The sequence below is a fragment of the Pseudopipra pipra genome, chromosome 26 (genome assembly GCF_036250125.1).
Source record: "Pseudopipra pipra isolate bDixPip1 chromosome 26, bDixPip1.hap1, whole genome shotgun sequence".
Lineage (NCBI taxonomy): Eukaryota > Metazoa > Chordata > Aves > Passeriformes > Pipridae > Pseudopipra > Pseudopipra pipra.
In genome coordinates this window covers 1,930,089-1,955,757 of record NC_087574.1, presented here as the reverse complement: position 1 = coordinate 1,955,757, position 25,669 = coordinate 1,930,089, and the positions used below count along the sequence as shown (strand labels likewise).

General features: G+C 64.7%; 3 protein-coding genes across 10 annotated transcripts; 1 reads left to right on the top strand and 2 right to left on the bottom strand.

Moving 5' to 3' along the window:
- Positions 1-538: 538 nt before the first annotated feature.
- FAM171A2 (family with sequence similarity 171 member A2) lies at positions 539-11,092 on the top strand. Its single transcript, XM_064636599.1, has 9 exons — positions 539-719; positions 4,022-4,249; positions 5,723-5,815; positions 5,899-6,057; positions 7,348-7,524; positions 7,642-7,758; positions 8,145-8,271; positions 9,045-10,325; positions 10,795-11,092. Exons 1-9 carry the CDS (start codon positions 620-622, stop codon positions 10,847-10,849), a joined length of 2,337 nt encoding a protein of 778 aa, XP_064492669.1. The 5' UTR covers positions 539-619; the 3' UTR covers positions 10,850-11,092.
- A 47-nt stretch (positions 11,093-11,139) lies between these two features.
- Positions 11,140-17,640, bottom strand: GRN (granulin precursor). 4 transcript variants are annotated; one of them, XM_064636600.1, is made up of 13 exons: positions 17,529-17,640; positions 16,188-16,291; positions 16,035-16,112; positions 15,869-15,953; positions 15,686-15,789; positions 15,456-15,603; positions 15,241-15,347; positions 14,172-14,286; positions 13,988-14,085; positions 13,136-13,378; positions 12,078-12,320; positions 11,397-11,690; positions 11,140-11,320 (listed from the first exon to the last, which is right to left on the bottom strand). In XM_064636600.1, the coding sequence occupies exons 1-13, from the start codon at positions 17,623-17,625 to the stop codon at positions 11,198-11,200; spliced, it is 1,839 nt and encodes a 612-aa protein (XP_064492670.1). In that variant the 5' UTR covers positions 17,626-17,640; the 3' UTR covers positions 11,140-11,197. The 4 variants fall into 4 exon arrangements, with proteins under 4 accessions (XP_064492670.1, XP_064492674.1, XP_064492671.1 ...); XM_064636604.1 differs by having other exon boundaries at positions 17,411-17,530; XM_064636601.1 differs by lacking the exon at positions 17,529-17,640 and adding an exon at positions 17,498-17,527.
- Positions 17,641-19,491: 1,851 nt separating this feature from the next.
- Positions 19,492-25,516, bottom strand: TMEM98 (transmembrane protein 98). 5 transcript variants are annotated; one of them, XM_064636606.1, is made up of 7 exons: positions 25,380-25,516; positions 22,867-23,054; positions 22,142-22,273; positions 21,861-21,894; positions 21,397-21,512; positions 20,579-20,638; positions 19,492-19,755 (listed from the first exon to the last, which is right to left on the bottom strand). In XM_064636606.1, exons 2-7 carry the CDS (start codon positions 22,995-22,997, stop codon positions 19,548-19,550), a joined length of 681 nt encoding a protein of 226 aa, XP_064492676.1. In that variant the 5' UTR covers positions 22,998-23,054; positions 25,380-25,516; the 3' UTR covers positions 19,492-19,547. The 5 variants fall into 5 exon arrangements, with proteins under 5 accessions (XP_064492676.1, XP_064492675.1, XP_064492678.1 ...); XM_064636605.1 differs by having other exon boundaries at positions 22,867-23,113; positions 25,380-25,399; XM_064636608.1 differs by lacking the exon at positions 25,380-25,516 and adding an exon at positions 23,979-24,105.
- Between the last annotated feature and the right edge of the window lie 153 nt (positions 25,517-25,669).

Sequence of the window (25,669 nt, the reverse complement as noted above, 5' to 3'; positions counted from 1 at the left end):
CGGGGGTCCCGGCGCGGTACCGGGGTCGGTGCGAAGATGCCGGTGCCGGTACCGACGTCAGTCCTGGGATGACGTTGCGGTTCCGGGTCCCGGTCCCGGCCTCGGGGCGGTACCGGGAGTGGGTACCCGGGGTCGGTACCGCGGTTAGTGCCAGGGCTCGGGGCACTGTCGGAGGTGGCTCCGGGGGTCGGTGCCGGTGTCGGGGGTAGCTGCTGGGTTGCCGCTGCCGACACCAGGGTCAGTCCGGGATGCCGGTGCCGGTACGGAGTCGCGGTCCAGGTCTCTCAGGGGTCCCGGGGAGGAATCCCGGGGAGGAATCCCGGGGAGGAATCCCGGGGAGGAATCCCGGGGTCCGCTGCGGTACCGGCGACGGGTCCCGCGTCTCGGGGCGGTGCCGGGGGCGGCACCGGGGGTGGGTCTGGGGGGGTCTCGGGGCGGTGCCGGGGGGTCTCGGGGCGGTGCCGGGTGGGTGGTCCCGGCGGCGGGGCGGTGCCGGTCCGGGGGTGGGCACCGGGGCGGCCGTGCCCGGCGGCTCCGGCAGGTGGAGCCCGGTCCCCGCGGCGGGCGGGCGGACGGGCCGGGCGGGCCGGGCATGGCGGGGTAACGGCGCGGAGCCACCATGCGGCCCCGCCGCCTCCTGCCGCCGCTGCCGGTGCTGCTGCTGCTGGCGGCCGCGGGCGGGCGGCGGGCGCGGGGCGCGGCGGAGCCGGGAGCGCACGGTGAGAGCGGCCTTTGTGTGCGGGGCGAGGGGGGGAGCCGCCGGCAACACCCCCCCCGCGCCGACCTCCCCGCCCGACCCCCCGCGCCGACATCCCCCCGGCATCCCTTCAACCCGATCATCCCCCAGACAGACACCCGCCCCGACCCCCCCCATCCCCGCCCGACCCCCCGCGCCGACATCCCCCCGGCATCCCTTCAACCCGACCACTCCCCCCGCGGCACCACCCCCGACCGATCCCCGCACCGACTCCCCCACCCCCGACCGATCCCCGCACCGACCCCCCCACCCCTGACCGAGCCCCGCACCGACATCCCTCCCCCCGGCAACCCCTGGCCCCGACATCAACCCCCGACCGACACCCCGCCAGCACCACCCTCCGCCCGACTCCCACCCCGGTACTCCCCGGTCCCGACACCCCCGTCCCTGCCCGCCCCAACCCCGCCGCGCCCGCGCCCCCCGTCCATCCCTTCCATCCGTCCCCCTGCCCATCCTCCTTCTGCCCCCGGCTCTGTCTGTCCGTCTGCCCCCCCTCTGTTGCTCCCCCCCGTCTGTCTGTCCGTCTCCCCCTCCCCGGGCGGTTCTGGCCACTGGCGGGCAGAGGGTGATGGGTGGGGGGTGGGGGGGGGGCCTGGGCAGTGCCAGGGGGTGCGGCTGGGTGGGTGGGGGTGGTCATGGGCAGAGCCCGGGGGGGATGAGGGGGTGGGGGTGGTCCCACGCCTTGGTGTACAGGATGGTGGGGGGCTGGTCCTGGGCAGTGCCAAGGGTGTGCGATGGTGGGTGGGGGTCACAAACCAGGGGGGTGAAGGAAGTTGGGTGGGGATGATGGGCAGAGCTTGGGGGTGCAGGAGGGTGGGTGGGGGTCCCAGGCCGGGTGATGCATGATGGTGGGTGGGTGGGTGGGGGTCTTGAGTAGCGCCCGGGGGTGCAGGATGGTGGGGGGTGCATTGGGCAGGCAGGGGGGGCCTTGGGGTGCAGCGCCACTGTGGGATCCCTGCGGCTCCCTGTGATCCCTCACCCCCATCCCAAACCCTCCTGGCAGTGCCCCTGTGCCAAGGTGAGATGTGTCCGGGGATGAGGGGAGTCCTGTCTGTGCTGGCTCAGTTCCCCACTGGCATCACCCCTGCCCGTCCCTGTCCCCGTGGGGTGACAGCGGTGATGGGGCTCCCCACTGCCACCCCGGGGCCTGGCACCCCCGCCCATCCTTCGTGGGACCGTGGGGTCAGACTGGGAGGCACTGGGGTCAGACTGGGAGGCACTGGGGAGCCAGCGGGGGGGGCAGTGTACCCCGTGGTGGCCGTGCCAGCCTCCGGGGACCCTTTGGAGAAAGTGGAGGGACAGGCAGTGGGGAAGGGGGCAGCCACGGCTGTACCCCCGCGCTGGGGGTGGCACCACGTAACCCCCCCCTCTCCGGAGGACAGCGGGGTGGCCGTCGGTGTCAGCTGTCCCCCGGCAGCTGCGGGTGGCCGGCTGTGGCCGCGGGGACATTCCTGCCCCTGGGTGCCGGCTGTCCCTGCTATGCGGGACCCCCATCCCTGACCCCCCCCCGGTGCATCACTAAAGCAGCTGCCGCGAATTCTCCCCCTCGCCCATCTCCACATCTGGGCCATATGTGGGCGGGGGCGGGGGTGGGCTGGGTGGTGGTGGGGGGCTTTGGGGGGCAGGGGCTGCGGGGGGACAGGCGGGGGGTGCCGGGAGCCCCGGGGCGCGGGATGAAGGAGGTCGTTGCCTGGGTGACGGCGCCGGAGCCGGGACCGCTGCCAAAGGCTGCGGATCATGCGCGGGAGCGGCGCCGGCTCGGGGGGGCCGGGGGCACACCAGGGTTTAGGGTACACCCCCCCTTGAGCCGGGCCCACCCCTGCCCTGCAGCGGGGATCGGGGTGGGGGACCACCCCCTGCACTGCTGGTGGGGCCCGCTGGGGTCGAGACCCCCCGAACTTGTGACACGTGTGAGCGGCACCTTGGGGGGTGGCCCTCCCTGGGGGGGGTGGGATGTGACTGAGTGCACCCACCCAGATGGGCATGGCTCCCTGGGGCCATGAGTCCCCTTCAAGGGGGAGCAGGGTGGGCACAGAAAGGGGCACAGGGGTGGTGCCCACATCCCCCAGGACAGTGTCTGTTGCCTGCTGGGGGGCACCTGTGACCCAGCTGGGGGGTGGCTGTGACCTGTTGGGATGGTGGTCACTGAGATGGGTCCTACCACCTGCTGGGATGGTGGCCATGGCCCATCAGGTTGGTGGCCATGACTCACCAGGATGGTGCCCATGGCCTTCTGGGATGGTCCCCATCAGGGTGGGTCCCACCATCTGCCAGGATAGTGACCATGGACCACCAGGGTGGTGGCCATGACCCACTGGGACAGGTCCCAACACCTGTTGGGATGGTGCCTGTGATTTGCTGGGGTGGTGGTCATGACCCACCAGGATGGGGCCCACCATTTTGCTGACATGGTGGCCACCACCTACTGGGATGGTGACCATGACCCATCAGTACAGGTCCTACCACCTGTTGGAATTCTGGCCATGACCCACTGGGATGGTGGCCATGGACCACCAGGATGTGTCCCAGCACCTGTTGTGATGGTGGCCCGTGACCTCCTGGTGCTGGTGGCCTCTGACCCCCTGGGCTGGTGGCCATGATCCACCAGGATGTGTGCCACCATCTACTGGGATGGTGCCCGTATCCCACCAGGGTTGTTGCCATGATCCACCAGGACAGGTCCCACCACCTGTTGGGATGGAGGCCATGACCTGCCAGGATGTGTCCCACCATCTGCTGGGATGGTGGCCTGTGACCCCATGAGGGTGGTGACCATCACCCATCAGGACACATCCCAGCACCCATTGGGATGGAGGCCCAGAACCCCCTGAATGGTGCCTATGACCCACCTGGACAGATCCCACCACCTATTGGGATAGTGGCCATGACCTGCCAGGATGTGTCCCACCACCTGCTGCGATGGTGGCTCGGGACCCCCTGGGATGGTGGCCAGGACCCCCTGGGATGGTGGCCATGACCCATCCGGGTGGTGGCCATGACTTGCTGAGATGGTGGCCATGACTTGCTGAGATGGTGGCCATGACCCATCAGGGTGGTGGCCATGACACGCTGGGAGAGGTCCCACCAAGCCGTTGGGATGGAGGCCCTGGATGGTGGCCCTGGACTCCCTGGGATGGTGCCCACGCTCCACCAGCACAAGCCCCACGACCCACCAGGACACCCCTGGCCCCATCGCCGTGTCCCCCTGGTTGTCCCACCATGAGGGGTTGCCACGTCCTCCTTAACCACCCCGTTTGCCCGCAGAGGTGCTGCTGCGGGTGCAGGTGTACGAGAGCGGGACGCTGGCCCCGCTGGCCCAGGCCGTGCTGGACGTGTTCGGCGCCCGCAGCGCGCTGGCCGCCGGGACCACCGACCACACGGGCACGGGGGTCCTGCCCGTGCCCTACCGCCTGGGCTCCTGGCTGCTCGTCACCGCCGCCCGCCGCGGATACGTCACTGCCTCCGCGCCCTGGCGCGTCACCAAACTGCCACGTGAGCCACCACGGGACACCCCCGGGCAGGGGGGCCTTGTGGGGGGGCTCTGAGTCTGACTGGGGGGTTAAATTCCATACTGGGAGTCCCCACGAGGGTCCCCAGTCCCTTAGCGGGGAGCTTTGAGCTCTGATGGGGAGACACAATCCCTTACTGGGGGGGCTCTGACTCCCATATGGGGTTCAATGTTCCTTACTGGGGGGACACAATCCCTTACTGGGGGACTCCAAGTGCCTGTGAGGGTCCCCAGTCTCTTACTGGGAGGCTCTGAGCCATGATGGGGGGGATACAATCCCTTACTGGGGGACTTTAAGTCTGCTTGGGATTTTAAATTCCTTACTGGGGGGCTTTGAGTCCGTATGAGGGTCCCCAGTCCCTTACTGGGGGGCTTTGAGCCTCTAGAGGGGTTCAGAATTCCTTACTGGGGTGTTCTGAGCCCTTGTCAGGGGGACCCTGATTCTGATTCTTCACTGTTGGAGTTGTTGATCCCTTCCTGGGAGAACTGGTCCCTTACTGGGGACCACAATCCCTCATGGGGGGATTTGAGCCCCAAACAGGGTCTCATGTTTCTCCCTTACTGGTGGTGGGGGTTCCAGTCTCTTACTGGGGTTCCTTGATCCCTTACTGGGGGCCTTCTGCCCCTTCCTGAGGATCCTCAGTCCCTCTGGGGGGACCCCAGTCCTTTCCTAAGTCCCAGATTCCTTCCTGGGGACCCCCAGTCCCTTTGTGGGGATCCCAATCCTTTTCTGGGATCCCAATCCCTTACTGGGGATTCCCGGTCCCTTACTCAGGCCTCAATCCCTTCCTTATGGGGGACTCCAAAGAGCCTTTGGGTCAGGAGTCTTTTACACAAGGGTTTTTGGGGGGTCTGGCCCCTTTGGGAGGAGACAACCATGTCCTGGTGGCCCCAGGTCCTCCCTTTCCAGGGTTAGGGGGTTGCAAGATCCCCTTGGGATGAGCTCCAGCCCTTGTCCCCAGGGTGGGGGGGTGGCATCAGTGGGGTCACCTTGGAGGGGGGTGGGACATGTGGGGGTGGACAAGGGGGGCAGGGATGCAGGGATGGGGTGTGCAGGGATGGGGTTGGGGATGGGGATACAGGGATGGGGTTGGGGATGGGGATACAGGGATGGGCTGCAGGGATGTGGCTGCATTGGCGTGGGGATGGAGGGGTGCAGGGATGGGAGGGTGGAGGGATGGGGATGGAGGGGTGCAGGGATGGGGGTGCACAGGGATGGAGTGGAGGGTTGGAGGGGTACAGGGATGGGGGTATGCAGGGGGTACCCCCACCCTGCCCTCTGCCTGCCACCGCCTGTCCCTGTCCCTGTGCCCACATGCCCCTCACCTGTAACTGCCCTGGCCCCCCTTCCCCACCCTCTCTGGGGAACCCACCACCCCCATTCCCCATCAGTTCCCCCCATCCCCTTGCCTTGGGGGGTCTAAGTGTGTGTGTCTGTATTTGGGTGCCCCTGGCAGTGTACGCCTCCATCAGCCTGTACCTGCTCCCGGAGCGCCCTGCCACCCTCATCCTCTACGAGGACCTGGTGCAGATCCTCCTGGGATCCCCAGGTGAGCCGGGGGAAGGGACGGGGGTGGGAGAGGGTGGCACCGCCGGCTCCCCCAGGTGCTGCCACCCCCGCCGTGCCCCGCAGGTGGCCGTGGGCAGCCGTGGGCGCAGTTCCCCCGGCGGGCAGCCCGCCTGCCCCGCAGCTCCACCTACAGCCAGCTCGCCGCGTCCCTCACCACCGCCTCCGGCCCCAGCCTGGCCCGCGCCTTCCCCGCCTTCCTCGGCGCAGAGCAGGACGGTATCGGTATATTTGCTTTTTCTTTTACTTTTTTATTTTTCTTTTTAATTTTTTTATTTTGTTTTATTTTGGTTTTATTTCTATTTTTCTTTTATCTGTATGTTTATTTTTATGGTATTTTTTATTTTTTATTTTAAAATTTTAAAATTTATTCTATTTTGATTTTACTTAGATTTTATTTTTATTTTATTTTTATTGTTATGTTTATGTTTATGTTTACTGTTTATTTTATTTTTTAATTTTAGTTTTAATTTATTTTTAAAATTTTCAATTTTTAATTTTTTAAAATTTTATTTTATTTTTACTTTTATATTTATTTTTATTTAATTTTAATTTTTATTTTTTAATTTATTTTTCGTTTTTATTTTTTAATTTTTATTTTCTTTTAAATTTTTCTTTTAAAAATTATTTTTATTTAATGATATTTTTTAAATTTCATTTTTATTTTTTAATTTTTATTTTATTTTAAATTTTTCTTTTAAAAATTATTTTTATTTAATGATATTTTTTAAATTTCATTTTCATTTTTTAATTTTTATTTTATTTTTGGGCTTCTTTTTTTACTTTATTTTTTACTTATTTTTATTTTCATTTATTTAATTTTATTTTTTATTTTTTAATTTTCATTTTATTTTTATTTTATTTCACTTTTGTTTTTTTATTTTACTTTTAATTTTTCTTTTAAAATTATTTTTATTTAATGATATTTTTTAAATTTCATGTTCATTTTTTAATTTTTATTTTATTTTTGGGTTTATTTTCTTACTTTATTTTTTACTTATTTTTATTTATTTAATTTTATTTTTTATTTTTTAATTTTCATTTTATTTTTATTTTATTTCACTTTCGTTTTTTTATTTTACTTTTAATTTTTCTTCTAAAAATTATTTTTATTTAATGATATTTTTAATAATTTTATTTTTAAATTTTTATTTTATTTATTATATTTTATTTTATTTATTCTATTTATTTTGATTATATGTTATTTTATATTTTTATTTTTTTACTTTTTTAATTTATTTTGATTATATATTATTTTCTATTTTTATTTTATTTTTTTTACTTTATTTTTTATTTATTTTGATTATATGTTATTTTATATTTTTATTTTATTTTTTTTACTTTATTTTTGTTATTTATTTTGATTATATGTTATTTTATATTTTTATTTTATTTTTTTTACTTTATTTTTTAATTTATTTTGATTTATTGTATTTTATTGTTTTATTTTTGCACGTGGGACACTGTGACCCTGTTGGCATCCCCCCTCTGGATGTCCCCTCGTTGTCCCCGCAGCCAATGGCACGTGGCTGGAGCTGGCGCCGGTGGCGGCTCTCAGTGTTCACCTCTTCACCGGGAACGGCACCGAGGTGCCGCTGGCCGGCCCCGTCCATCTGTCCGTCCCCTTGGCCCCCGAGGCCGCCGCCGTGGTGGCCACCAGTGTCCCGGCCTGGAGGTTTGACCCCAAGAGCGGTGAGTGCTGGCTTTGGGGGTTTCTGGGGGCAGGGGGGTGGCAGAGGGGTGACACAGGTGGTGGGGGGTGTGTGATGAGTTTGGGGGGTTCTCAGCCCGGCGTGGGTGTCCCTGCAGGGCTGTGGGTCCGGAACGGGACGGGGCTGATCCGCAAGGAAGGCCGGCAGCTGTACTGGACATTCGTCTCCTCCCAGTTGGGATACTGGGCAGCGGCTCTGCCCTCCCCCAGCACAGGTGAGGTGACACCGGTGGGTGCCACCAACCTGGGGGTGCCACCAACCTGTGGGTGCCACCAACCTGTGGGTGCCACCAACCCGGCTCCTCCTGGCCCTGGGGACAGACTGTCTCTGAGGGGGGTGGGGTTCCCCTCTAACCCCCTGTCCCAGGGCTGTCTGAGGCTGGGGGGAGGTCACAACGTCCTGGGGTCTCTGGTGGGGGGCTTCTCCCCCTGAGCCTGTTCCAGGGCTGTCTGTGGGGAGTGGCACCACCCCAGGATGCTCTTGGTGGGATGGGGGCTCCCCCTCCGACCCCACTTTCCCCAGGGCTGTCCAGGGGGGCAGTGGCAGCCCCCTGGGGTGCCCCTGAGGGGTTTGTTGCCCCTCTGACCCCGCTGTCCCCAGGGCTGGTGGCGATGGCGGCGGGTGTGACGGACATCACCACCTACCACACCATCTTCCTGCTCACCATCCTGGGTGCCCTGGCCCTCCTCGTCCTCATCCTCCTCTGCCTCCTCATCTACTACTGCAGGTCAGCACCCCCCTGACCCTGGTGGGGGGTGGGAACAGAACACCCCCCTGCCTCCCCCCCGCCCGACATTCCATGTGGGAATGGGGGGTCAGCACCCACTGTAACCCCTGGGTGCCCTATAGCTGGGGAGAGCATTCTCTGGCATCCCTATGGCTGGTTATGGGGAGGGGGCACCACCCCACTGCCCTTGGGAACAGGGGGCACGACCTCCCAGCACCCATTGGTGTCCTATAGCTGGCTATGGGGAGGGGGCACCACCTGTGGCACCCCTCAGGTCCCCTCTAACTGGATTTGTGGAGGGGAACCGCCCTCTTGGTACTCCTGGGTGCCCTAGAGCTGGATTGGGAAGGTGGACACCAATCCCCAACACCTCTGGGTGCCCTAGAACTGGACTGGGAGGAGGGACACCAATCCTCAGCACCCCTGGATACCCTCTAGCTGGATTGGGAGTGGGGGACACCAAACCCCAACACCCCTGGGTGCCCTAGAACAGGATTGGGAGGGGGGACAACCATCCCCAACACCCCTGGGTGCCCTTTAGCCGGATTTGGGGGACACACAGCACTCCCCAGTACCCCATGGTGCCCTAGAGATGATTTGGGAAGGGGTACACCACTCTCCAGCACTCGGAGTGCCCTAGAGCTGGATTTGGGGGACACCACTCCCCAGCACCCCCTCCTCCAGCTCCCTCCAGCAGACGAGGGAAGCGGGGGGGGGGAGTACTGGGGGACCCCCGCACCCACGGGTCCCCCCCCAAATCTGCCCCCCCGCAGGCGGCGGTGCCTGAAGCCCCGTGCTCAGCACCGCAAGCTGCCGCTGCCGGGGCCGCTGGACGGGGCGCGCCGGGACCAGGCGACATCCGTGTCCCAGCTGGACCTTCTGTGCGGGGGCAGCCACCTGGAGACCGCCTCCTCGGGGGGGGACACCGACCTGCCCACCCCCAGCCTGCCCCCCCCGACCCGCGAGCTGACCCCGGCCCGCCCGGACTTCTTCCAGCCGCCGGCCCCCGCCCCGCTCCGTGCCGGCCCCCGGGGGACCCCCGCGGCCACCCTGGCCCCCCGCCGCCGCCAGCCCCCCGCCACGGAGGACTATGGGCGCCCCGGAGATGCCTTCGGCCTCAGGGCCGCCCGCTCGGTGGACGGGCTGCAGCCCCCCGAGGAGCAGCACCCCCGGGGCACCCCCGCCTTCCCCCCGCGGCCCCCCTCGCCCTCGGGGTTCTCCCGCTACGGGGGGCAGCCCACCGAGCACCCGCTGCCTGAGCCGCCCCCCCGCCCGCCCTCGCTGGCGCCCCCCGGCCCCCTCCTGCTCTGCGGGCCCCTGGACCGGGGCGGGGGTCCCGAGGATGTTTACCGGGGGGTGATGCCCACCCTGCTCATCCCCGCCCGGTACATGCGCCTGGCGCCCGGTGAGCCGGAGGGACCCCCCGAATCCGATGGGGGGTCCAGCTCCTCGGCAGCCACGGCCGCCCCCCCGGCCCCCCCGTCCTCCGGGCAGCCCTTTGAGGAAGGGGAAAACTGGGGGAGTGCCCGTGCCCCCCAACCGGTGAGCGGCTCGGTGGCCATCCCGGTGCTGCTGGACGGGTCGGCGGTGGCCCAGCTCAACGGGGAGCTGCAGGCGCTGGCGGGGCAGCAGCTCCTGGAATTGGGGGGTCCCCCCCCTCCCCGAGCCTGGTTCGTGTCCCTGGACGGGCGTTCCTCCCAGGTCCGGCATTCCTACATCGACCTGCAGGGCAGCGAGAGGGGGCCCGGCCCCGCGCCCCCCGCCCGCCTCCCCCGGGCCGCCGCAGCCGGTGGGGAGGACGGGGGGCCCCGGCCCCCCCTGCCCGCCCCCTCCCCCGAGGACAGCTCGCTGGCCCCCTTGCTGGAAGCGGGGAGCGGGGGGCGGCGGGGGGGTGGCAGCGGGCGCAGCAGCGCCAGCGAAGCCCCCCGAGACTCCCTGACCAGCCCCGAGGAGGAGGCGCTGACGGAGGCGGGCGATGGGGGCGACGAGGGCGGCGACCGCAAGAGCCCCTGGCAGAAGCGGGAGGAGCGACCCCTGATGGTCTTCAACGTCAAGTGAGTGTGGGGAGGGGGGGCAAGTCCCGGAGGGGGTGCTGGGATAGCGGGTACACTGCTGCTGTCACCCATTCCATCACCAGTGTCCTCTCCCGTCACTGTCCCATCCCACTGCCATCCCATCCCATCCCCATCCCATCCCAGCCCAGCCCACCACCACCCTGTCCCATCACTGTCCCACCCCATCACAACCCCCTTCAACCACCATCACACCACCCTGCCACCACTGTCCCTTTCTGCCACCAGCCCTCCCTGCCCCTGTCCCTGTTCCACCCCCACCCACTCTCCAGCCAGGGGAGGGGGCACAGGGATCACCACCAGGCCACCTCTGTCCACATCTGCTTGGGACCCCTGCCCTGTCCCCTCTGTGTCCTCCCCATGACATCACCTGTCATTTGGGGGGTGGGAATTGCATATTCCATGTGCCCCCCCCCAGTCCTGAGCCATGTCCCTGTTTGTGTCCCTGCAGGACAGGGGGGGCTGGCACTGCCCCCCGAGCCAGTGGTGCCTCCAAGCTGCCGTAGGAGCCTGGGGGGTCCCTGTCCCTGCCCCCCACCTCATCCCCCTTTGGATTTTAATTGTGTTTCTAAACGTTTTCTACGTGGTGAGGATGAAGAAGGGCCAGTGGGGGCCGGGCTGGCAGTGGGGGGGGACATGGGGACCCCCCCAGGTGCCAGGCTGGGCAGGGAGCTGCTGCCTGCACCTGCCTGCACGTCCTGCCTGCTCCTTAGAGGCATTAATATATTAAACACACAAAATCCCCCCCAGCCTCTGCCTCCTGCCTCCGTTTCCGCCCCCACACCAGCACCAGGGGTGGGGTTCCTCCTAGAAACCGTTTATTGGGGTGGAGGCACTCGGGGTGGGGGGGTCCATCAGAGCAGCTCCCTGGCAGGGGGGGAGGGCAGGTCCCAGCGCTGGGGGCTGCACCCCCAGCCCCCCCCCGTGCAGCGGGACCCCGCGGGGCAGCAGTGGCGGCCGTCGGAGCAGCAGGAGCCCTGCGGAGACAAACGGGGTGAGGAGGGGAGGGGGGTGATGCCACCCAGACCCCCACCCTGGTGTCCCCTCACTAACCTGGGCGAAGGGGCAGCACCCCCAGGTGCCCCCCCGGGCCTGGCAGCACCGCTGCCCGCCGCGGCAGGAGCTGGTGGCACCGCAGGGCACGGGGGCACCTGGGTGGGTGCTGGTGGCTCGCAGCGGGGCGGGGGGCACGGGGGGTGCCCAGCGCAGGGGGGAGGGTGCCCCACGGGGGTCTGCAGGTGCTGGAAGCAGCGGGGTGGGTGCCAGCAGCTTCTCACAGCTCTCGGTGGCCACGTTGCAGGTGTAGCCCCGGGGGCAGCAGTGCTTGTGGTCCCCACAGCAGACGGCCTGGGGGGGACACAGGACAGGGTGGGAGCAGTGGGGGACACAGGTGTCCAGGGGACACAGGTGTCTGGGGGATCCAGGTGTCTGGGTACCCAGGCAGTTGGGCATCTGGGTGCCATCCTCACCCCCCACTCCGTGTGTCCCACTGTACCAGCAGAGCCCCAGGATTGTGCCAAACCCTGTCCCCAAGGTGCCCAAAGAGCCTCCGTGCAGGAGGGTGCAGTGACAAACGTGGCAGTGACAAAGTGTGGGATTCACTGCTCCTCCCAGCCCTGCTTGGCCCCAAAGTCATGCTCTGTCTGAACCCCCCCATTCCATCCCCAGCACCTCGTGCCCTGGGACCCCCACCCCACCCCTGGGACCCCCACACTCCAGGGACGCCCCCCGGACCTGCTCGAGGGGGCAGCAGCCCCAGGTGCCCAGGCTGAGCTGGCAGCACGTGCTCCCGTCGGGGCAGCTCGTCTCCTCGTCACACTTGATGTTCCCCGATGTCACCTGTGCCCCCCAGGGCAGTGCCGGGGTCTTCCTCACCCAGGGCAGGCGGGTGCCCCCCCCCTGCAGGCAGCTGCCCCCCTCGGGGTCACAGGTGTAGCCCTGGGGGCAGCAGTGCACGTGGTCGGGGCAGCAGACGGCCTGGGGGGCAAAAAGGGGGGGGCTGAGCACAGGGGAGCTCCCCCAGGAACCCCTCAGCTTCATGCCAGGGACCCCCGGGGACAAATGTGCCCTCTCCTGTTTGTTCCTGCTGTCCCCAGTTCCCCCTGAACCAGCCTGGCTTCATCCTCACTTTGAGGGGGGGCAGATATGGGGACCCCCTCGTGATGCTTGTCCCTCTCCATGGGACACATGGAGGTCCCTGAGCACCCTTGCGTCCCTGAGCATCCTGGTGGCTCTGTGTCCCTGGATCCCCTCCTGCCACTGGAGCCCCAAACTGGTCCCAGTTAGCACAGAGGGTCTGACTGGGGAGGGCCAGCAAAGGGGCCCACTTTCACCTCCTTCCTGTGGGATGTTGGGGGTGGGAGACTCCTATCACTCCTGGGGGACAGTGGACATCTGTCCTCACCCCACCCAGGGGAAAGGGGACATCTGCCCTCATCCTTCAAGGACCAAAGGGACATCTGGCCTTGTCCCTCTCAGCGGGGACAGGAAACATTGGCCTTTGTCCCACCAGGGCACAGGGGAGCCCCACTCCACCCCACGGGGTAGAGGTGGATCTGTGGGAGGGGACAGGAAGTGGTTGTGTCCTGCTGAATGTCCCCATGTCCCCCATCCAGGTGCTCCAGCCCCTCGGGGTCCCGTGAGCCACATCCCCCCCTCCAAGGTCATCTCTGGGATCTCTGCACAGCTCAGGTCCCCCCACCCCCCTGGGCACACCACCCCGGCCCCCACCCTGCTGGGGACCCCAACGTGTCCCTGTCCCCGTATGGGGGGTGGGAAGAGCCCCCCCTGACCTTCTCGAGGGGGCAGCAGCCCCAGGTGCCCAGGCTGAGCCGGCAGCACGTGCTCCCGTCGGGGCAGCTCGTCTCCTCGTCACACTTGACGTTCCCCGATGTCACCTGTGCCCCCCGGGGCAGTGCTGGGGTCTTCCTCACCCAGGGCAGGCGGGTGCCCCCCCCCTGCAGGCAGCTGCCCCCCTCGGGGTCGCAGGTGTAGCCCTGGGGGCAGCAGTGCACGTGGTCGGGGCAGCAGACGGCCTGGGGGGCAAAAAGGGGGGGCATGAGCACAGGGGACCCCCCCATGGATCCTCAGGGGACAAATGTGCCCCCTCCTGTCTGTTCCTGCTGTCCCCAGTCCCCTCCTGACCCAGCTATGGGAGACCCCGTCATCACTCCTGAGCCCCCTCCCCCTCAGCGGGACACGGGAAGGTCCCTGAGCATCCCGGGGGTTCATGTTCCTTTGTCACCTCCTGCCCCTGGAGCCCCAAACTGGCCCCAGTTGGCACAGGGGGTCTGACTGGGGGGTGTCAAAGGGACTGGTGTCCCCACCACCCCCTTGGGACACTGGTGAGGGGAGCCCTCTGTGTCCTTCCAGGGGACATCTGCCCTCATCCCACCCAGGGGACAGGGGAGATCTGCTTCACCCAGGGGGTGCAGGGGACCCCACCTTGTCCCTCCAGGGGAAACAGGGGACATCTAACCTTGTCCTGGGGGGTGTGGAAGGGATTCCCACCCTTGTCCCTTCCAGGGGGACAGGGGACATCTGCTCTCATCCCACCCAAGGTACAGGGGGCATCTGCCCTCATCCCACCCAGGGGACAGGATCTGCCTGTCCCGGGGGGCACAGGAGAACCCCACCCTCTGTACCTGCTCGAGGGGGCAGCACCCCCAGGCCCCCGAGCTGAGCCTGCAGCACGTGTTCCCGTCGGGGCAGCTCGTCTCCTCGTCACACTTGACCTCACCAGCTGGGGACAGGGGACAGGGGCACACTCAGAGCCGGTGTCCCCTCCCCAGGACAGCACAGGGTGCCCTCGGGAGGGGGGTGTCTCACCTGTGGGCAGCGCTGCCAGGGGTGTGGAGCCCCCCAAGGAGGTGCAGGTGGAGCGGGTCAGGTCACAGGTGGTGCCCTGGGGACAGCAGTGCTGCCTGTCACTGCAGCACACGGCCTGGGGGGAGAGAACAGGGTTGACAGGGACACTGGGGACAGGGGGGCTGCTGGGGGGTGCATGGCATGGGGGGCATGGCACAGAGGGTGCCCAATATGGGGGACGTGGCACGAGGTGCCTGGAGTGGGGTGCCCAATACACGTGCCCAGTCTGGGGTGGTCAGCACGGGGTGGCTGGTGTGGGGTGCTCAGCACAGGGTGCCAGGTATGGGGGACATGGCACGGGGTGCTCAGAACAGGGTGCCCAACATGGGGTGCTCAGTATGGGCTGACAGCACAGGGTGCCCAATGTGGGCAGCTGGCATGGGGGGGCCAGTACAGGGTGCTGGGCACGGGGTGATCAGAGTGGGGTGCCTGGAACTAGGGTATCTGGCATGGGATACTTGTCTGGCCTGGGATGGGGTGAATGGTGGGTGTCGGGTGCCTGGTTTGGGGTGCCTGGTTTGGAGTGCCAGGCACAGGCTGCCTGGTGAGGGGTCCTTATTTTGGGGTGCCTGGTTTGGGGTGTTTGTTACAGGTTGCCCAGTGTGGGGTGCCCAGCACAGGGTGCTTGGTTTGGGTCACCCAGTTTGGGGTGCCTACGTGACAAGTTCTTCATTTGGGGTGCCTGGTTTGGGGTGTTTGTTACAGGCTGCCCAGTGTGGGGTGCCCAGCACAGGGTGCTTGGTTTGGGGCACCCAGCCAGGGGTGGCTGTTTGGGGTGCCTACGTGATGGGTTCTTCATTTGGGGTGCCTGGCATGGGCTGTTTGACACAGGCTGCCCAGTGTGGGGTGCCCAGCCCAGACTGCCTGGTTTGGGGTGCTAAGCTGAGTGTGCTCAGAATTGGGGTGCCTGGCACAGGGTGCTTGTTTTGGGGTGCCCTGTGAGGGGTGCCTGGTTTGGGGTACCCGGCACAGGAGGTTTGGCACAGGCTGCCCATCACGGGGTACAGCCCAGGGCGGTGCCAGCACTCACGTTCTGCAGGGGACAGCAGCCATACTCGGATGGGGACAGCTGGCAGCAGGTCGCTCCGTCGGGACACGCGGAGCGGCCCCCGGGACACAGCACCTGGCGCAGCTCCACTGCAGGGGGGCACACCGTGTCACCACCGTGCCACCAAACCCCATCCCCACCCCTGTGTACCCTCCACGGGGACAGCGAGGGCACCCAGAGAGGGGGACACCCCTTACCTGGGGCGGGGGGCTGGCGCTTCCAGGCGGGGAAGGCCGTGCTCAGGGGGACGTCCCTGTCACCGCCGGGGGACAGGCAGCGCCCGCGGGCCAGGTCACAGGTGGTGGCGTGGGGACAGCAGTGCACCTTGTCGGCACAGCACGAGGCCTGCGGGCACCAGGGACACCCGTCACGGCGATGGCCTCACGTGTCCTCCCCCAGAGTGTCCCCATGTCCCCCCCAGCCGTACCTGGGGCATGGGGCAGCACCCCCAGGCGCCGCTGGCCGTCACACAGCACGTGGCGTCATCGGGACACTCGGACGTTCCGTCGGGACAGGGCACAGCACGGGGGGCTGCAGGGACACGGTGAGGAACCCCATGTCCCTCCTGTCCCCTCCTGTGGCCCCCCATCCCCCCGTGGCCCCCCCATACCTGGGTCTGGGATGCAGGACTCCCCGTCAGTGCCGCAGTGGGACCCTCGGGGACAGCAGCGCTGGCCCCCTGCACAGGGGACACTCTGGGGGGACACAAGGGGGTCAGGGAATCCCCAAAAATGTCAGGGAGAGGGGAAAATAGGCACTGGTATGGGGGGTCTCACCTCGGGCAGGGAGCAGCTGGTGCTGGCAGGGCAGGATGAGCCATCCTGGCATCCCACTGCGCTGCGGGCAGGCAGGGCCTGGGGAGGGGGCACGGGGGGGTTATCCCCTGCTGGGGACCCCCCTGTGCCTCCCCCCAAACCCTGCACACTCACCGGGGTGACGGGGCATGGCCCCCCCTCAGGACATGGCAGCTGGGCCCCCGCTCCGGCCAGGGCCACCCACAGCAGCACGAAGGTCCTCATGGCTCCGGGGGCACCTGTGGGACCCCCCCACCCCCTCCTGGACTCAGTTTCCCCTCTCACTGAGCAGGGAAGGGGGGGTGGCTCTGCCCCCCAAACTCTCGTTTCTTCTTTCAGCCACGTGTCAGGAAAGCCTCAGCCCTGCCACCTCACCCAGAGCCCCCCACCCCGGGGGACACCTCGGGGTGCTGGGGGGGACACCTCGGGGTGCTGGGGGGCCCCCACAGCCAGCGGGGGGGGCACTGCGGTGTCTGGCACCCCAACCGCGGCGGCAGCACCCCGATAACATCTCCCTGCGGTGCAGGATGGGCCCCCCCGCTGCCCCACCCCCCCTTCCCACTTCCACAATCACTTTCACTTCCCTTTCCCCGCGCGGTCACACCCCTTCCCCCCCAAGGTGTGTCACGGGGGGGTGCCTGAGCCCCACGGTGGGGGGGTGATGCCTCCCACTCAGGGGGGGCCCCTGGGTGTCACTGCACGACCCTCCCCCCACCGCTGGACCCCCCCCCGGGCAGGGCTGGGCTGTCCCCACCCCCCCCGCTGCACCGGACCAGTGCTCCCAGTGCCCCCCCCATGACTCCCAGTGCCCCCCCATGACTCCCAGTGCCCCCCCATGACTCCCAGTGCCCCCCCCATGACTCCCAGAGCACCCCGTGACTCCCAGTGCCCCAAGGGACTCCCAGTGCTCCCAGTACCTCCCAGCGCTCCCCCGGGACTCCCAGCGCTCCCCTCCCCCGCATCACTCCCGGGGAATCCCAGTCTCCCGTGACTTCCAGCGGCTCCCAACGTTCCCAGCACCGCCAGTACCTCCCAGTGGCCCCCGTGACTCTTAGGAACCTCCCAGTATCCCCAGAACCTCCCAGGGATCCCGGCACCTCCCAGTGGCTCCCGTGACTCCCAGTTCCTCGCAGTACCTTTCAGTGCCTCCCCACTGACTCCGTGACTCCCAGTACCTCTGGGTGCTCCCAGTTCCTCCCAGTGCCCCCCGAGACTCCCAGTGCCTCCCAGCTGCCCCCCTGACCCCCAGTGCCTCTCGCTGATCCCAGTTCCTCCCGGTACATCCCAGCGATCCCAGCTCCTTCCAGTTCTCCCAGCACCTCCCAGTGCCCCCGCGACCCCCAGTGCCGCCCCAGTACCTCCCAGTTCTCCCAGTGCCTCTCAGTGTTCCCCGAGACCTCCAGTTCCTCCCACTGCTCCCAGCACCTCCCAGTGCCCCCCAGTACCTCCCAGCGCTCCCAGTCCCCCCGCCCGTACCCGCTCCCGGTCCCGGCCGCAAGCCCCACCCCCCGCTGGCAGAAAGCCCCGCCCCTCGCCTCTCATTGGCCACCGTGCCCGTCCGCCCCGCTTCCATTGGCCAACTCGAGTGAGGGGGCGGGGCAGAGCGGCCTCCTCACGCTGACCCTCGCCCCTGTCACGTGACGCCGCGATCACGTGACCGCAGCCCCCCCTCCCGCCCGGGCATTTCGTGCGATGAGTTGGGGCGGCCCCGGCCCGGGGATGGGGGCTCGACCGCCGAGACCGACCCTGTGCGGGGTACAGACCTCTCTGTGCGAGCACACAGGCCCCTCTGCCCGCGGTGCTGAGCCCCCCGAACCGGGACCCCTCTCCGCAGCACAGACCCTTCTGCCCGCGGTCCCGAGCCCCCCCAGCCCAGATCCCCCTCGTGGGGCACAAACCCCTCTGCCCGTTGTGCTGAGCCCCCCTAACCGGCCCCCCTGTCTGGGGCAGGGACCCCTCTGTGAGGGGGCACAGACTCCTCTGCCCGCGGCCCTGAGCCCCCTGAGACCAGCCCCCCCTGCCCGGGGCCGGGAACCCCTGTCTGGGGCACAGCCCCCACCCTGCTCGGGACACAGACCTCTCTGCCCGGGGCCCCTCTGTCCGGACGCAGAGCCCCCTCCTGGGGCATGGACCCCTCTCTGCCCAGGGCACAGACCCCCCTGTCCAGGGCAAGGACCCCCAGCCCCAGGGCATGGAGTCTCACCCCTCACTGCTGCTGAGCCCTGAAGGCACCTCCGGGGCTCACTCCTGGGGCTGGCAGCACTCCCACGGGCCCCCCAAATCCTTCCTAACCCCCTCAAACTTCCCTCAGCCCCCACAACTCCCTCAAATCCTCCACAACTCCCTCCAGCCATTCCACTCCCCCCAAAGTCCCTCTAAGACCCCCTCCATACACCTTCCCAAACTCTCCCTCCCTCTCCAACCCCCAAATCCCCGGAAAAAAACCCCTCCAACCACCCAATCCCCCCTCCACACTCCATTACAAGCCCTCCCAAACCTCCCAATGTCCCCCTTCAAATGCACCTGCAACCCCCCTAAAAACCTTCTCCAAACCACCTCTAACCTTCTCGGCCCCCCAAATCTCCTCTACACCCCCCAAACCCCCTCCCCACTCCCTTCCAACCCCCTACCAAACCTTCCTTAAACTCCCGTCCCTCTTCAGCCCCTGCCAAGGCTCCTGCAAAGCCCCCTGAAACTCCCCAGACCACCTCCAACCGTCCCAAACCAACCAACCATCCCAACCCAAATCCCCTCTGAATCCCCCTCCACAAAGCCTCCCAAACTCTCCCTCCCCCTCCAACCCCCCAAATCCCCTGCAAACCCCCCTGCAGCCCCCCCAAACCCCCTCCACGCTCCTTTCCAAGCCCTCCCAAACCTCCCCTAAACTCCAATGTCCCCCTTCAAACCTCCCCCCAAACCACCTCCAACTACCTCAACCCCCCCCAAATCCCCTCTAAACCCCACAACCTCCCCCCAAGCCCCCTCCACACCCCCAACCTCCTCCCCAAGCCCCCTCTACACCTCCAACCTTCCCCCCAAACCCCCTCCACACTCCCTCCCAAGCCCTCCCAAACCTTCCCTAAACTCCCCATGTCTCCCTTCAAACCTCCCCCCAAACCACCTCCAACTATCTCACCCCCCCAAATCCCCTCTAACCCCTCCAACCCCCCTCCAAACCCCCAACCTCCCCCCCAACTTCCCCCCCAAACCCCCTCCACACCCCCAACCTTCCCCCCAAACCCTCTCCACACTCCCTCCCAAGTCCTCCCAAACCTTCCCTAAACTCCCCATGTCTCCCTTCAAACCTCCCCCCAAACCACCTCCAACTATCTCAACCCCCCAAATCCCCTCTAAACCCCACACCCCCAACCTCCCCCCAACCCCTCCCTCTTCCCTCCCAGACACCCCCCCGCCCCTCCAGACACATCACCGGCCCATGCCCAGATCCCCCCTCACTGGGGGGTTGCACAGGTCCTTTATTGGGGGCGGGGGGTCTCAGATGGCCGACTGCTCCTGCCGGCCGTGCTCCGGGGGGCCGGGGGGCCGCTCCGTCTCGGTGGCCATGGCAGCCTGGCGCAGCACGGCCATGTGCTCCTCGGCCGCCGCCAGCGACCGCTCGACCCAGGTGCGGGCGCTGGGCTGGCGGCAGGCGCTGCGTGTCACCAGCACCAGGTGGCTCACGGACAGCAGCAGCGCCGCGGCCCTGCGGGGGACACGGGGATGGTCACCTGCCTGGTCACCGCCCTGGTGACCCCCGTCACTTTCCCGGTCACCTCCGTCACCTCCCTGGTCACCTCCCTGATGACCTCCTTGGTCGCTTCTGTCACCTCCCTCATCACCTCTGTCAACCTCTCGTGTCACCTCCCTGGTCACCTCCGTCGCCTCCCTGGTCACTTCTGTCACCTCCCTCATCAGCTCTGTCACCTCCCTAGTCGCCACCCTCACCTTCACCTTTCTTGTCACCTCCCTGGTCACCTCCCTGGTCACCTCTATCAACCTCTCATGTCACCTCCCTGGCCACCTCCCTGCCCCATGGTGGCTTCGTCATCCAGTGCGTGGCCCCAGCCTCAGTTTGCCCATCTCTGGTGACCCGTGGGAGAACCTGTGGGAATGGCCTGAAGTGCCAGGGAAGGTTCTGAGGAGCTCTGTAGAGGGTCAGGTTGGATCTCAGGAAAAGGTTCTTCCCCCAGAGAGTGGTTGGCACTGACCAGGCTCCCCAGGGCAGTGGGCACGGCCCCAAGGCTGCCAGAGCTCCAGGAGGGTTTGGACAATGCCCTCAGGGACAGGGTGGGATTGTTGGGGTGTCTGTGCAGGGCCAGGGGTTGGATTTGATGATTCTTGTGGGTCCCTCCCAGCTCAGCGTATTCTGTGCCCTGCGCCAGGGCTCATACCAAGGGCCCTTCCCGTCCTGCTGGGTCACCTGTGGGTGTCCCCAGCGGTGTGGCATGGGGTGGAACTGATCTGTGTTACCACCCAGGGTGTCTCCCCAGCCCCAGGAATGCCCCTGCCCCTCCTGCTGGTGTCACCTGGCGTCCAGCAGTTTGGGGTCCAGCGGTGGGTACATGGATCTCACCACGTCGTCCACCCTGTGGCGGGGACGGCATTAACCCCAGGGGACACTGTGGTGACACCATCCACCACACCCTTCCCAATTCTCAGGAACCCCCTTGGAGCCTCCTGGGAGACCTGGGACCCTCCTCAGAGTCCCAGGAACCCTCTCAGGGACCCAGGAACATTCCAGAGCCCCGAGACCCTCCTGACCCCCAGGACCTCCTCCCAGAGTCTCAAAACAACCCGCAAGCCACAGGACCCCTTCCCAGAGCCCCAGGACCTCTCCCAGAGCCTTGGGACCTTCCTGACCCCCAGGACTTACCCCTAGAGCCCCAAAAGTAACCCAGAGTCCAAGGACACCCCCAGAGTCTCAGGGTCCTGCCCTGTGCCCCAGGAACCCTCCCAGAGACCCAGGACCTCCCTTTGAGCCCTGGGACCCTCCTGACCCCCAGGACTTCCCCCAGAGACCCCCGAATAACCCCAGAGTCCAGGGACAGCCTCTCCAGAGTCCCAGGGTCCCCCCCGGAGCCCCAGGACTGCCCCCAGAGACCCAGGACCCTCCTGAGCTCCAGGACCTCCTCTCAGAGCCCTGGGAAACCCAGAACGCCCCTCTCCAGAGCCCTGGGACACCCCCTGAGCCCCAGGGATCCCTCCAGAGCCCCTGAATCTCCCCCTCCCAAATCCCTGCGGACCCTCCAGAGCACTGGGGTCTCCCCCTTGAGCCCCTGGACCCTCACCTCCCAAAACCCCAGGGACCCCCAGAACCCTGGGACCCCCCAGAGCCCCCCATCACCTGGGGCTGATGCGCTTGGCCACCACGATGATGTCACCCAGGCTGGCAGGGGACTTCACGTGGCCACCCGAGCCCATGGTCATGGCCACCAGCTTCTCTGTCAGCGTGTGGCAGATCTGGGGACAGCAGGGTCACCATTGCCACCACTGCCACCAGTACCATCAGTGCCAACCACCAGCACCACCACTGCCACCCACCACTGGCACCAATGTCACCTTGGCCACCAGTTCTACCAGTATCACTAGTGCCACCCACCATTGCCGCCATCACCACCAGTGCCACTGGTGTCACCATCACCCTCAGTGTCACTGGTACCCCCACTGCCACCAGTGCCACCATCACCACCAGTGCTTCTGTTGTCACCACTGCCATTGGTGCCACCATCAGCAGCAGTGTCACTGGTACCACCAGTGCCACCCACCATCACCACCAGTACCACCAGTGCCACCATCGCCCCATCTCACCTTCAGGATGGCGATGCAGTGGGACACCAGACCCCTGTGGAGAGGGAGGAGGGTGTGAACCCAGGTGTGTGTCCCCCCTGCTTCATCCTTGTCCCCTCTCTCCCGCCAGCCCCACACCCCGTGTCCCCCAGACCCGTGGGGACATTCCCACCCTGAGACCACCCTGAGGACCATCCCCATGCCTTGGTGATCCCCAAAGCTGCCACCTGCATCCCAAGGTGGGGGGTTGGCACTGCACAGGGGTCCCTAGTACTGGGGGGACACAGGGGACACACACTCACGAGGCGTCCTCGACCCAGTCCTCGTTCTCCAGGATGGCCTCGATGTGGGGGTTGGTGATGACCACGTCGTCCAGCTCCAGCTCTGAGGGCTCCGACGGCGTCTCCGAGGTCCCCATCAGGTCCACGATGGGTCTGTTGGGGATATGGGGGACATCCATGGGGACAAGGCCACCTCCTCGGGCTGCCCCACGGCCCTGATGATGCTGGACATGTCCCCAGCTTCATCCCCCTGATAATGGTGAACAAGTCCCAAACTTCTTCCCTCTGATGATGCTGGACACGTCCCCTGCACTGTCCCCCTGATGACAGTGGACATGTCCCCATCTTTGTCCCCCTGATGATGCTGTGCATCTCCTCCTCCTCATCCCTGTAATGCCAGTGAACACATTCCCAGCTTTGTGCTCCCGATGATTATGGACGTGTCCCCAGCTTTATCCCTTTGATGATGCTGGCCATGTCCCCTTCATTGTCCCCCTGATAATGCTGGATGTGTCCTCAGCTTCATCCCCACAATGACAGTGGATGTGTCCCCTTCATTGTCCCCATGGTGATGCTGGACATGTCCCCTGCATCGTCCCTCCCCCCGTGACAGAGGACATGTCCCCTACACCATTCCCCCGATGACCTGTCCCTGACACTGTCCCCTTGATGTTGCTGGATGTATCCCCAGCCCTGTCCCCAGCCCGTGGGGCCCGTTGAGGTCCCTCCCTGGCGCTGTCACTCACTTGGTGTCGTAGTGGTGGCGCAGGTCCTTGGGGTGGCAGTACCGCTGCCGGCACACCACCACCAGCGCCACGAAGGACGCCAGGAAGATGGTGGCCAGCACCCCGATGGCCACGATGACCACGGTCTCCATGGCTGGGGAGGGGCCAGGGGGGCTCAGGCATCCGGGGCCATCCCAGCACGGCGAGGTCTGTGGTGACAGGGGTGACAGGGAGGGTTGGAACCCCATGGATGTTCTCCTGTCCTTCCCTGCACCCCAAAATGCCCGGTTAGGACCTGGTGTCACTCCCTGATGGATCCTGGGGTCCTTCCAGAGGCAGTGTCACCTGGGGGGGCTGGGGTGACGCTGGGTGTGGGGTGGAGCAGGATTTGGTCACGGGATGTGGGGGACTGCCCCCATCCCATCACCATGGGCATGGGGACATGGGGCAGGGACTGGGGTCAGGAGAGCAAGGCCTGGGCTGTGGGGGGCTGTGGGGACCCCCAGAGAGTGTCCTTATGGGGACCCCCCAGAGCCCCACCCCTCTGGGGCTATGGGGACCCCAAGAACCCAGTCCCTATGGGCAATGGGGACCCCCCAGAGCCTGACCCCTATGAAGACCCCAGGAGCTTTTCCCTATGAGGTCATGGAGACCCCAGAGGCTGATCCCTATGGGGACCTCCAGAGTCTCACTCCTATGGGATCATGGGAACCTCCAGAGACTTGTCCCTATGAGGCCATGGGGACCCCCAGAGTCCTGTCCCTATGGGGCCACATGGACTGGTCCCTAAGGAGACCCCCCCAATCCTGATCCCAATGGGGACCCCCAGCATCCTGTCCCTAAGGAGACCCCTCTATTCCTATTCCTATGGGGCCATGGGGACCTCCAGAGCCCTGTCTCTATGGGGACCCCCTGATCCCAATCCCAATGGGCCCCTGCTGCAGCAGCAGGGCCTCTGTGTCCCCATGGACACAGGACACTGGCTGTGCCAGGCCCAGGGGACCCCGTGTCCCCACACAGACACACCCGGGGTCCCTGTCGGGTGCCCACCCTGTGTGGGGGACACCCCCACCACCCATCCTACCCATGCCACGGGCTGGGGGGGCTCCATCCCTGATCCCTGCCCTCCCTACCTGCTGTGCCAGCCGGGAGGAGGCCCCGCCGGGACGGGACAGGGACACACGGGGACGGTGCCACTTCCGTGTGCAAACAGCGCCAGCACCGACCTTTACACCCTGACCAGCGCCTGGGCCCCCACACGGGGGGGCAGGGGGGGCTCCCCAAACCCTCCAGCCCCTCTCCCCACTGCATCCTCCCACCCACTTCCCCCCCAACCCTTAAATCCCACTGAATTTTAAGCCAGGTTTAGGGATTTGTCTTAAATTTGCACTTGTCCCCGTTCCCCCCGCCAAGGCTGGGGACAGCAGGGGGGGCACACGCGGTGGTACTGCCCCCCCTCACCACCCTCCCTCACCACTTTCTCATGAGATTAAAGCCTTAAGAGGGATTTTGGCTGCCAAAGCTGGTTTTTGCTGTAACCCCCTGGTGCCTGGTCCTGGGGGGGGGGGGGGGGGGGGGCACAGCACTGGGGGTGTCCCCAGCTCTCCCCAGCCCTGGGGGTGTTTCCCAGTTTCTCCCCCCCTCCCAGCCCTGGGTGGGGGTCCCTGCCCTCGTTGGGAGGGGGGGATGTGGCACCAAGGGGAAAAGGGAGGTCTGGGGGACACTGTGTGGGGGGTGTGGTAGTCGGGGGGGGTCCTGTGGGGATGTGAGAGGGGGATCTGCTGCTGCTGCAGGCGTCTGGGGGGTCCCTGTGGGAGTCTGGAGGGTCCCTGTGAGGGTCTGGGGCGGGTGGTTGCTGCTGGGAGGGTCTGGGGGGGCCCTGCGAGGGTTTGGGGAGGGGAAGTGTGAGCTGTTCTGGGGGTCCTGGGGGGTTCTTGCGAGGATCTGGGAAGGGGGCTTTGCTGCAGGGGGAGTCCGGGGGGTCCCTGTGAGGGTCTGGGGGAGGCGGTTGCTGCTGGAAGGGTCCGGGGGGGTGGGTGGAGGTTGAGCTGTTGGGAGGGTGCTGGGGGGGTTCACGTGAGGATCTGGGAGGGGGGGATTTGCTGCAGGGGGGGGGTCCAGGGGGTCCTGTGAGGGTCTTGGGCGGCGGTCGCTGCTGTAGGGGGGGATCTGGGGGGGTCGCTGCTGGTGGTTCCAAGCGGTTCCCGGTCCCGCACAGCCCCGATTTGGGGGGGGGGGGGGGGGGGGCGCAGGGGTCTGGGGGGTCCCACCTGGCCCTGGGGGGTCACTGCGGGGGTCCAGAGGCGGGGGGGAGGAGGTGATGGGAACTCTGGGAGGAGGGGGGGGTCCTGCACGGCTCTATGGGGGGGGTCAGCCCCAGGGGTCCCCGATATCGCCAGGGGTCTTAGGGGGAGGGGTAGGGGGATGGCCGGGGGTCCCGGGAGGGGGGTCGCCCCTGGGCCCCCTTCCGCCTCCCTCGGCGGGTCCCTGAGACCCTCCCGGGCCCCCCCCAGTCCGTCCCAGCCCCCCCGCACCTGGAGCCGCTCCGCGGAGGCCGCGAACAAGATGGAGCCGGGCGGGGGGCGCGGAGCGGGGCCAGGAACGGGGTGGGATCGGGATGGGAGCGGGGAGGGAGCACAGAGGGAGCGGGGTGGGATCGGGATGGGAGCGGGGACCGGCCGGGCTCTGCCCCCGGCACCGCCCCCGCCCGCCCCGAGGGGGCCCGGGGAGTCCCGTGAGGCTCCCAAAGTTCCTAAAGTGTGCCTGCTGCATCCCAGAGTGTCCCAAAAGATTCCCTGTTGCATCCCAAAGTGTCTCAAAGTGT